Source organism: Physeter macrocephalus, chromosome 20 (assembly GCF_002837175.3).
Source record: "Physeter macrocephalus isolate SW-GA chromosome 20, ASM283717v5, whole genome shotgun sequence".
Taxonomy (NCBI): Eukaryota; Metazoa; Chordata; class Mammalia; order Artiodactyla; family Physeteridae; genus Physeter; species Physeter macrocephalus.
In genome coordinates, this window is record NC_041233.1 from 22,529,558 (window position 1) to 22,541,179 (window position 11,622).

The 11,622-nt window shown below is 48.6% G+C and overlaps 2 protein-coding genes across 2 annotated transcripts in view; one reads left to right on the forward strand and one right to left on the reverse strand.

Moving 5' to 3' along the window:
* Window positions 1-1,139: 1,139 nt before the first annotated feature.
* PRF1 (perforin 1) lies at window positions 1,140-3,753 on the reverse strand. Its single transcript, XM_007116009.2, has 2 exons — window positions 3,215-3,753; window positions 1,140-2,268 (listed from the first exon to the last, which is right to left on the reverse strand). The coding sequence occupies exons 1-2, from the start codon at window positions 3,751-3,753 to the stop codon at window positions 1,140-1,142; spliced, it is 1,668 nt and encodes a 555-aa protein (XP_007116071.1).
* Window positions 3,754-5,389: 1,636 nt separating this feature from the next.
* The window catches only part of TBATA (thymus, brain and testes associated), a 14,431-nt gene continuing 8,198 nt past the window's right edge, over window positions 5,390-11,622 (forward strand). The window contains exon 1 of the mRNA XM_028481475.1: window positions 5,390-5,543. Coding sequence (XP_028337276.1) covers window positions 5,390-5,543 — 154 coding nt within the window. The remainder of the gene's footprint in view (window positions 5,544-11,622) is intronic.

The window sequence follows — 11,622 nt, forward strand, 5'->3', positions numbered from 1 at the left end:
TCAGACACTACCTGGTTGAAACCACTGCCTTCTCTCCTCGAACTGTGGGACAGGGGAGAGCTGTTAAGTCTGCCAGATGGGTTCTGCTGAAATTAGAGTTTCCAAACTGCTTGCTCCGGATCAGTCATGGCCTGCATACATGTCCTCTTTGGTTCGTACTGTGCTTGCCCATATAGGTTTATTTTTACAAAGTGAAATGAATTGCCAACACTTATAAGTCACGCTGGGATTTCTGGTTACTTGAAGAAATTAGAAAACCTGGAAGCACTGGGCTCATATTCCTGCCTGGGAATGTTTGGCGGGTGCAGAGCTGCCCATCCCCCCACCCCCTCCCTGGATAAGACGTGCCCTTCGGTTCACCAGAATCCTCACCATTCCCTCTCGTTCCTCGGCTCAGAGCTGAATGCCCGTTGGCATTTATCACTGTTTATGCTGCTGTTACTCGAATCGGAGAGTTATGAGGAGAGTAAAATATTTTGCGTCCCCCCATTTCCAGCCAAAGTGGAAAAATAGTTTATTTACATTATTTGCCTACCCCTGGGGTCAACCACCTGTTCTGTTGGGTAGGGTTGCTAATGTAGAAGTTTATCTCCAAGGCTGTGTTTGGTCTCCATCCTCTCACACAACCAACACCATCATGGTCACCGTCACATCACATTTATTGGTCCTCTGTCAGGCTGTGTACACAGTGAGACAGGTCAAGAGAGCTCTGGATTTGTCTGAGAGGCAGTGCTTGGTGGGCAAAGAAAACAGAGCAAACAGAGCAGCTGGGGCCAAAGGGGTTAGATCTAATATGATGAAGAATTCACCACGCTAGAAGAGGGGCTGCAAGGGAATGGTACAAAGGACACCAGGCAGCCTGGTGGGAACAGCCTCCTGGCCTTCCGCCTGGCCCCTGACCTGAGCTGGGACCTGTGTAGCAGTGGCTGTAGGGCGTGGCCCAACTCCAGCTCATTTCTGGGGCTTGAGGATATCGAAGAGCTAAGGTAGTTTGGACAGGGTGACTCAGGGCTGGCCTGTAAATTCAGCCACCTCACTGCAAAAAAAAGAAAGCCTCAGTTTTCCAACTGTCTAATGGGGATATGGAGATAGGCCCTCTGGGTCCCTTCGTGAGACCCCTCCAATTCGGCCCACTGCTCTCACCACACTGGCCCACTCCGGTTTCCTGGAGGCTCCCCAAGAAGCCCTCGGGGGGCGTACTCCAGGCATGTCCCCCCCGCCAGGTGAGGCAAGCACTTAGCATGGTAGGAGAATCTCAGGTGACCGTGCTTCAGGTGGCACTTCACCTCGTGTGAGCCAGACTTTGGAGTCTGGTCACAGGTGCCGAGAAGGTCATCGTCCCAGCCGTAGTCTGCATCCCAGACCTGCACCCTTAGGGGGCCCCCTGTGGTCAGCACAACATCCCCGAAGTCCAGCCGTGTCATCCACCTGGGGTGGTTGTTGTTCAGCACTGTGTCGGTCCTCAGCTCCTGGCCACCGAAGAAGACCTTCAGGTAGGCGTCCGTGGCAGTGGTCCAGTCTCCCCACAGACCCGTCGCCAGGAAGTTCATGACCTCCAGGCGGGCCAGGCCCCTCTTCCTGGGACAGCAGTCCTGGTTGGTGGCCGCTGAGCCATGGCACACGCACTGGCACGGGTCCTCAGGGTTCTTGCGCTGCCCCGGGGGGCACGGGCGGCTGCAGTTCCTCCAGCGTGCCCTGTCCATCACGTACTTGCTCACAGCCTGCCTGAGTGCCTCCCGCCGCGGGTCCTGGCTGTCCAGGAGCACGTGGAGCGGCTCTAGCGTGTAGTCCACCAGGCCGGGGCTGTCCTGCAACGAGGCCACCCAGGCTGAGAACTGCTCGGGCCCGGCCTGGTTCCCGAACAGCAGGTCATGCATGGACGTGTGGTGGCCGCCGACGACCTCAGAACAGCGTTCCCGGTAGGCCTGGTGGAAGGAAGTCCCCATCTTGTGATGTTTCTTCTTCTCCTCACACTCCTTGAATGCCGACGAGGCACTGGCGTGACTGCTTATGCTGACCTCGGCCTCGACGGCCAGGCAGTCCTCAACCTCCTGGTCCGTGAGCCCTTCCAGGGCCAGCTCGCAGGTGCGCAGGGCGGTGAGGGCCGAGATGCGGCCGCCCAGCTCCATGGACCGGATGAAGTGGGTGCCATAGCTGGAGATGAGCCTCCGGTAGTCAGGCTCGGTGGAGACGTTGAAGTGGGGGGGCAGGGTCTTGAGGGCCTTCTTGAACTCGGGGTGCAGTGGGGGAGCGTGCACCAGGTGGAAACTGAGGGGAGAGAAAAACATCAGATGGGCCCAGTGGTGGGAAGTGTTTTCCCCTAAATAACTCCTGTGAGATTTTGCCCAAGGTCACATTAAGTGGCCGAACTAGGACTTGGACCCAGGTGGCCTGGCTCCAAAGCTCAAGCTCTGAACCACCAAGCCAGCAGGGAAACCCACCCTGCCCGTTGCCCCTTGGTGACCTAGGTACTTCGTATACGTATTTTTGTCTTTCTTGTTCAAAAAAAGTTTTTTCTTTTCTTTTTCTTTTCTAATTTTAAAAGCGATGGTACCACACCGATGGTGTCTCTCTGGCTTTGGAACCTAGTCCTGTGGCCTTTGTCTGTCTGTCCCCTGGGTTGGGCCTTGTATACCTGGGCTCCTGGCAACTCTGGCCACGCAGGCAGGAGCGCCCTGTCTCACTGTGTGGGAAACATGGCCTCCCGGGAGAGAAGTCAGGGTGGGTGACTCTGGGTCCCATGGAGACCATGCATTTCTTAGGGTGACTAGGTCCCTGAGGGCTCGGGGCATGGCTGCTGTTGTTCAACCTGTAGCCCGAGTTCTTAGCACAGAGCCTGGCAAGGCAGAAATGAAGAGCGCTTGAACGGATGAAAGAGGCCCAGGGATAGGAGGGGCCCAGCCAGGCCTCCTGCCCGCAGGAAGCTAGCAATGCCCAGGGAAGTGGCGGTTGGGTGCTCAGTAGACCAGACTGGCACCACCTGGGGCTCTGAGCGTAGCCTTGCTGGCTTGCCCTCCACCTGTTCTCTCCCTGGGTTCTTCCAGATCAGGGCCTCAGGGAAGGAGGTACGTGAGAACCAGGACTGCCATCTCCTCCTGGCGGAAGCGGCCTCCAGCTCCGCACGCTGCCATTCCAGGGCTCCCAGACCACCCCGAGTTTCCCACGCCTTTTCCAAGCCCCACCCACCCTCCACTCCCCCGACCCCGGTGCTCACCTGTAGAAGCGACACTCCACTGAGTCCAGGCTGAAGCGGTACTGGTCCTGGTGAGTCTTCTGGGCCGCGAAGTTGGCTGCCCGGGAGTGCGAGCCCGCCACGGTCACGCGCACCTTGCTGCTGGGCTTGGGACTCACGTCCAGTCCCACCTGCCAGTCGTTACGGATGCTGTCGGCCGCCGCCCCAGCCACCTCCTCGGTGGAGCGACCCTCACCCTTGACCACTTTGCGCTTGCAGCCCGAGCCCTGGGCGCGCCAGTCGGTGAGCGCCAGGGGCAGGCGCTGGAGGGCGCCCTGCTGCAGGGCGTTGCGGCAGAGGGTACAGGTGCCGTCGGGCCGCAGGAAGTGCTGTGTGTCCACCGGGAAGGAGCCTGAGCGCCGGAGGCTGGTCACATCCACGCCCTCCCCTGCCAGCCAGGAGCCGGGCACGAACTTGAGGTTGCGCCGGCACTCAGAGCGTGCGGCCGTGTAGCAGGGGGCGGGGGCGGGTACGGGCAGCAGCAGGAGGAGGATGCCGGGGAGGAGCCCTCGGGAGGCCATGGAGCTGTGGAGGCGGAGGGCAGAAGCTGTGGGCACGGGCATGGAGGAGGGCCGACCCCTCCTCCAACTGTAGCTTATCAGGCCGTATGGGATGGGGAGGGAATGAGATATCTCTTAAGTCATTGGATGTCAGAGCCGGCATGGCGTTCACAAACCTGGTCCACCCCCTACATTGTACAGACGGACCCAAAGAGGGGAGTGGACTTGCCAAGGTCACACAGCCAGGAGGAGACTGTTGCTAGGATTTCACTATTTAAGGCCAAATGGGAATCCAGATGGATGGTTTTGTCCCCAGGGCCACAGCTACTGATGGTGGGGAGGGGTCTCTGCGTGCAGAGGAGAGGACGGAGAGTAGCTGCAGAAGATTTGGGGAGGAAACTGGGGAATCTGGGAACTCTAGGGAAGCCTGGATTCTGGAGAGGTATTATTGTGGACCCAAGAACAAGCCATGCTTTCTTTCCTCACCTCACCTCTCTCATTATCTCCCCCCACCCCCATTAAGCCCTTAACAGAATTGGAAAAGAAATGAGGTTGGGCATCACCCTCATTCTCCCCATTTCCCCTTGGGGCCCTCTCTCTGAGCTCATGGAAGAACATCAGCCTGAGTTCTAGAATAAAAGCTGCCTATGCGCCTGTGCCCCTAGACCCTGTGTGGGGAGGGGCCGTTCGGTCTGCTCTCCTCCTGATGCTTGTCTCCTCTTTGGCGTTCCCTGCCAACGCTCTTCGGGATTCTGGCCATGTCTGCAAGCTGCCTATTGCCGACTATTGGACAATGCTTAGCTGAAAGGTTCTTCCTCCCTTTGAGGTGGCTCTGGAGCTTCACTGGGCCTGCTTATGATCTGGAATCTCCTCTCTCTACCCCGTCCAGACTGAGCTCCTCAGAGGCCTCTCCACTCTGGCACCTGCCAGGGACAGCAGCTTGTCTGAGGCCTGGGGAATTACGGAGAGCAGGAACTTCCCCTGTATTCCAGCTGGAACCTTTCGTGCCTTACCTAAAGGAGTGGCTTGAATGGTGGAATTCTAGGCAAAATGGCAGGCCCCAGGGAGGTAAATAGGAGAAGGGGAGTCTTTTGAAGGCCCTCCGATCATCTTGCTTAGGCAGCCAGCATAGTTCATAACCTTAATCTAAAGAACTCAGTCTCCATCCTGACCCTCGTCATATTATTTCCCGGGGAGCCTGTTTCCAGCTTTCTTAGTTTTAACTGTCAGCATGTGAAGGGGCCTTAAAGACTGTGTACTCTAACCTCTTCATTTTGGATAAGAGAAAACTGAAGCCCAGGGTGGGCGTGAGGCTGCCCAGCGAGTTAGTGACAGAGCACAGTCTGGACCCAGGTCTCTTGCCTTACGGGTTACAGCACTTCCTGCCCCATCAGGCTCTTCCCCAGACAGAGCAGCCCTACTCTTGTGCCCCTCTGTCCCCACTCAGAGGCTCCCAGCCTCCCTGACCCCCTGCTTCCTCCCTACCTGCGGTCCTGTGTTGAGATGCTCCTACGAGAGAGACACCCTCTCTCCCCACGGGAGGCTCCTGAAATGGTGGTGCAGCCCCCTAGGCCACAGTTCACATCTCATCACAGCTCATCACGCAGGCCACAGTTCATGTCACTTCTGCTTCCTGCCCCGCCCCCCAGCTCTAGTCATGGGTCCCCTTCGCTCTCCCCCGCCCACCAGCACCCACCCTGCCCTCACCTCCTCATCCGGCCTGCTGACAGCCCTCAGGAAGCAAGCCGAGAGGACCAGAGGCTCATCTGCCAAGCAGAGCTGCCTGGGGCATGGGAACCCGGGGCAAACAGGTGAGGTTTAGGGGGTGGAGCAAGAACACAGGGGTCTGAGAGCTTCGAGATTCAGCTCTGGTGTTGATGACAAGCCAGCAGGGACAGCTTCCCTGCTTCTCCCTGCAGCATCGCATGTGTGGGCTGTCAGAGGCAGTACAGAGTAGGAGCTCGGGAGCCAGTCCGCCTGGGCTTGGGCCAGCTCGGGTACGCCCTAACTGTGTGGCCTGATCAGCTTCTTTAGCCTCTCTGTGCCTCAGTTTCCTCATCTCAAACTGGGGATGATATTAGTGCAGACCCCATGGGTTGTGAAGAATTGGGGAGTTTCTACGTGTGAAGTGCTCAGAACAGTGCCTGGCCCTCTGTGAGTGTTAAAGCACGTGACCGTTCCCTCCTCCCAGGGCAGTGGGGAGAAAATAAATGTTGTTCACATCTGCTTGCCCACTTCCTGCCCACACCTGCACCCCAGCCCACGCCAGGTTCTGGGCCCCAAACGCATACGTCAGGACAGGGTCTCCTGCTCCTCCCTAGGCCTGGTCTGTGATTGCACCCATAGTGCAGGTGGGCGGACAGCTGTGCGACACTGCTGGGAAGAGAGACTTGGGTGAGGCCAGAGGCCTGGGGTCTTCTCCAACCTTTGTCTTACATGAGGTTTCCATGGGTTGAGTGGCTCACAGGGCAGCTTCTGGGAGGCAGAGTCATACTGGTCTGAGGTGGAGATAGCTGGGTAAGTGGGGAACCGTTCTTATGAGTTCACCCTCTAACCACGTTAGTGACAGGAAAAAATAGCCACAGGCCCCAGACCACATGTGACACCAGGGGATGGCTCATCCCTTGAGTTTATGTCCCCCACTGTGTCCCCTGCTCTTACGGGAACTGGGGTTTAAACTGTCTTCTTGAAACCCAGCCCCATCTCCTCCCCACAATGTCCCCCTCCCTGTCCTAGAATTTGCGGCCTCCTGACCCCCTTCTAGCTCCTGCCCGCGGCCTAAGTCAGATATCCAGGCTGTGAGGAGTTTAGTTTTGACCGTGCTCAGAAGACCAGTTTGAGGGGCGTGGAACCCCGCAAAAAATCTGTAGGAAGAGAAAGGTGAGGTAAGGGAGACAGGTTCTAATCCCAGCTTTGATGCAAACTTGCTTTGTGACTCTTGGCAGTAGAGTTTTAACCCCTTTCTAGGTTCGTTTCCTCACCTATAAAATCAAAGGGAGGACTTTGAGATTTCTAAGGATCCTAATGCTGAAATGTGCATTTACTTTTTTATTTTTTATTATTATTATTTTTTGCGGTACGCGGGCCTCTCACCGTTGTGGCCTCTCCCGTTGCGGAGCACAGGCTCCGGATGCGCAGGCCCAGCGGCCATGGCTCACGGGCCCAGCCGCTCCGCGGCATGTGGGATCTTCCCAGACCGGGGCACGAACCCGCGTCCCCCGCATCGGCAGGCGGACTCTCAACCACTGCGCCACCAGGGAAGCCCTGAAATGTGCATTTAGCAGTTTTCACTCGGCGTATGAAGTGGCAAATGTCCAAGAGATGCTTTTGGGGGGTGGTCCGTGAAAGAGCAGTGATGACGTTGAAGTTTACAACTACTGATTTTGGCCTGTGTAGCTGATGACAGCTGTCCTCTCCGACTGAAACTTAGCACTTGAAATGTGTTTTAATCACAGTTTTTCCACAGAGACATAAGATGCAATTTTCAGACACCATCTATACGGTTTATTATTAACAACTTTGTTGAAATATAATTCACGTACCATACAATTCACCCATTTAAAGTGTACAGTTCAGTGGGTTTTAGTATATTCGCAGAGTTGTGCAACCATCACCACAATCAATTTTAGAACGTTTTCAACACTCCCCCAAAGAAACCGTGTACCCGTTAGCAGTCACTGCTCCTTCCCCCGACACCAATCTACTTTCTGTCTCTATGGATTTTCCTGTTAATTGAATCATACAAGATGTGACTTTTTGTATCTGGCTTATTCCACGTAACATAATATTTTCAAGGTTCATCCAAGCTGTAGTATGTATCAATACTGTATTCCTTCTATGGCTGAATAATATTCCATTGTATGGACATACCACATTTGTTTATCCATTTATCAGTTGATGGACATTTTGGTTGTTTTCACTTTCTGGCTATTGTGAATAATGCTGCTATGAACATTTGTGTACAAATTCTTTGTGTGTACGTATGTTTTCATTTCTCTTGGATCTATATGTAGGAGTGGAATTGGTGGGTCTACAGTAACTCTTTAGGAACTGTTTTCCTACGTGGCTGCATCGTTTTACATTCCCACCAGCAGTGTATGAGGGTTCCAGCTTCTTCACATCCTTGGTATTATCTGACTTTTTGATTATAGCCATTCTTATGTGTGTGAAGTGTTGTCTCATTGTGGTTTTGATTTGATTCCCCAATGGCTAATGATGTTGAGCATCTTTTCATTTGCTTATTGGTCACTTGTATATTTTTTTTGGAGCAATGTCTATTTGGGTCCTTTGCCCATTTTTGAATTGGGTTATTTGTCTTCTTATTATTGGTTTATAATAGTTCTTTATTTCAGATTCTAGACCCTTATCAGGTGTATGATTTGCAAATGTTTTCTCCTATTCTCTGAGTTGTTTTTTCACTCACTTGATGGTGTCCTTCGAAGCATGAATGATGTTAATTTTGATGAAGCCCAATTTATCTATTTTTTTCTTTTGTTGGTTATACTTTTAGTGTCATATCTAAAAGTCTTTGCTTAACCCAAGGTCATGAAAAACCCTATGTTTCCTTCTAAGAGTCTTATAGATAGCTCTTACATTTAGGCCTGTGATCTACTTGGCATTTATATTGTGTATGGAAAGGGGTCCACCTTCATTCTTATGCACGTGGATATAGATTTGACATATATTTTTTTGAGGTTACAAAATGTTTACTCTTGACAGAAAAGCTCCATGGATACTCTACACAGAATGTATGAGAAAGATACTGATCCTGAGGACATCTACTTATGCAAACTATACCTACTGCAAACACGAACTGTAATGAAAGGAAGGAGGTCCTTTAACAAATCCAGTGTTTAGATTGTACTTACTGTGCATATTTTAGAGATCCAAAATGCAGTTCCAGGCGTTGTTCCCTTCATCCTGTGATCATTCTTTGTTCCCTTTTCTTTACAGATTTGTGAAACTTTGGAATTCTTCCTCACCCCTCAAATGAGTTATCCATAGTTATTCTCGAGTTATCACCTTCAGTCTCATGAAATAAGTTGAAGAGTTTTTCCACTTTCTCTATGCTATGGCAGAGTTTGTAGAAGGCTCAGTTATTGTAGTTGGGTAGATTTGTAAATTGCAGGGTCCATGTCTTCAATAGCTCTGTTCAGGTTCTTCAGCTTTTTTTCTGGTATCGGTTTTGGCAAGTTACATTTTTCTAGGAAACCTTCTTGTCTGTAAAATTTCATACTTGTGGGCATGAAGTTATTTACAACAGTCTCTCTTTCTCTTAAAAGTTTTTTTTTCTTAATCAGTAGTGATTAAGAAAAACCCTTTTTTAGATTATAATTTTTATTATGGTTTTTCTCTTTTTTTCCAGATCATTCTTGTTAAAGATTTTTATGTATTTTTGTTACTTTTCTCAAAGAATCTGTTCTTGGCTTTATTCATCCTCTCTATTGTATCATTATTTTCCATTTTGCTCATTGCATTCTTATATTTTTATTTCCTTCCTTTTTCCTGTATTCTTTGGGCTTCTTCTGTTGTTCTTTTTCTAATGTCTTGAGATGAATCCTTAGTTCATTAACTTTCACTCTTCTTTTTTGAACTGATGTATAACTGACGTATAACATTATTTTTAGTTTCTGGTGTACAACATAACAATTTGATGTTTGTATATATTGTGAAATTATTACTACAAAAAGTCTAGTTACCATCCATCACCTTACTTAGTTACAAAATCTTTTTTTTTACTTGTGATGAGAACTTTAAAGATCTATTCTCTTAACAGCTTTCAAATACGCAATTCAGTATGATTAACTGTAGTCACCATGCTGTAGATTACATCTCCATGACTTATTTGTGGCTGGAAGTTTGTACCTTTTGGCCTCCTTCACCCATCTCACGTGACCCCCCAACCCCTGCCAATTTGTTCTCTGTATTTATGAGTTTGGCTTTTAAAGAGAAGAGTCCACGTATAAATAAGATCATATGGTATTTGTCTTTCTCTGTCTGACTTATTTCACTTAGCATAACATCCTTAAGGTCCATCCATGCTGTTGCAAATGGCAAGATTTCCTTCTTCTTTATGGCTGAATAATAATTATAAATATATATGTTTGTATATCTATCTATCATCTATCTGTAACTTTCTTAATTTTCTTTACCCATTCATCCATCAATGGACACTTAGGTTGCTTCTGTATCTTGGCTCTTGTAAATAATGCTGCAATGAACATGGGGGTGCAGATACCTTTTCAAGTCAGTGTTTTTGTTTTGTTTGGACAAATACCCAGAAGTGGAATTACTGGATTAGACTTTCTTCTTTTTTAATGTAAGCATTTAAGCTTCTCCATTTCTCTAACAATCTTTCTAACTGCATCTCTAAAGTTTTGGTATGAAGTATTTTCATTATTGCCTAGTTTCTTCGTATTTTCTAAATTTCCTTATGATTTTTCTTTGACCTGTGAGTTATTTTTTTTAAAGGTGCTTTTTACATTTTGAAGAAAATGGAGTTTTATTTATTTATTTATTTATTTAATTTTTGGCTGTGTTGGGTCTTTGTTGCTGCACGCGGGCTTTCTAGTTGCCGTGAGCAGGGGCTACTCTTCGTTGCGGTGCACGGCCTTCTCATTGTGGTGGCTTCTCTTGTTGCAGAGCATGGGCTCCAGGCGCACAGGCTACAGTAGTTGTAGCGCACGGGCTTAGTTGCTCTGTGGCATGTGGGATCTTCCCAGACCAGGGCTCAAACCCGTGTCCCCTGCATTGGCAGGCAGATTCTTAACCACTGCGCCACCAGGGAAGTCCGAAAATGGAGTTTTAAATACTATCTTTTGGTTATTGATTTCTAACATAGTTGCATTGTAGTCAGAACATGTTGCCTATGTGACAGCCATTCTTTGATGGTTGTTGAAATTTTCTCTGTGGTCTACTAAATGTCAAGTTTTTGTAAATCTTCCTACGTATTTGAGAAGCATATCTATTTGCTAATTTTTGGTTGCAGGGTTCTATGTTCAAACCTACGGTTTGTCGATATACTAATTACTGAGATAGTTATTAAAATCTCCCGCTGTGAAGACATTCAACATCTGTAGATTTCTCCCTGCAGCTAGAGTTCTGTCAACTTTTGCTTTAGGTTTTGAGGCTGTTTTATGAAACAAGTGTAGTATCATTTTGCCTTCTTGGTGAATTGAACTCTTTGTGTAGTGACCCTTTTAATTCCAAGTAATGTTTTTAGCCACAGTATCAATTTTGTCTCATATTAATAGAGCTATTCCAACTTTCCTTTACTCTTGCTATTTTGGACTGTGGTAGATTACACATAACATAAAATTTACTATCTTAATCATTTTTAACTGTGCCGACTTTCTTTTGATTAGTACTCACTATGGAGATCTATCTTACTTTCAAACTCCTTGTGTTCTTATGTTTTAAGTGGGTCTCTGTTAAACATAATTAGATTTTGTTTTGTCATCCAATCTGAGTAACTACATAACTGCATTAAGTCCATTTACTTTTATTGTGATTATTGTTCTGTTAGAGTTTATTTCTGCCATCATGCGTTATGTTTTTTCATTGTCCTGCTTCTTCTTTGCTTCCCTTTCTGCACTCCTTTCCTGCCTTCTTTTATGATAGATTGACTAAACTTTTTAAAAAGTACATTCTTTTCCCTCTCATGGCTTAGATCTTAGAATCTTTCTGATTCTTTAGTGGTTACCCATAAAAATGCTAACATGCATTCTTCTCAAGATCTAACATTCTTTACTGTTATTCTCTTTTCCAGGGATACTTAGTATGCTGTTATCTAAAATCACCCTTTCTCTTTCTGAGGGTTATTTTTTCTGGTATTTTAGTTCTAGCTTACTTTTCATCTACTAAATTAGTCATTGGTAATATTACTTGATA

Coding starts and splice junctions, on each gene's coding strand:
- PRF1 (XM_007116009.2), bottom strand. CDS start 3,753: ATGGCCTCCCGAGGGCTCCTCCCCGGCATCCTCCTCCTGCTGCTGCCC. Junction 2,269..3,214: donor GTGGAGTGTCGCTTCTACAG/GTGAGCACCGGG, acceptor CTCTCCCCTCAG/TTTCCACCTGGTGCACGCTC.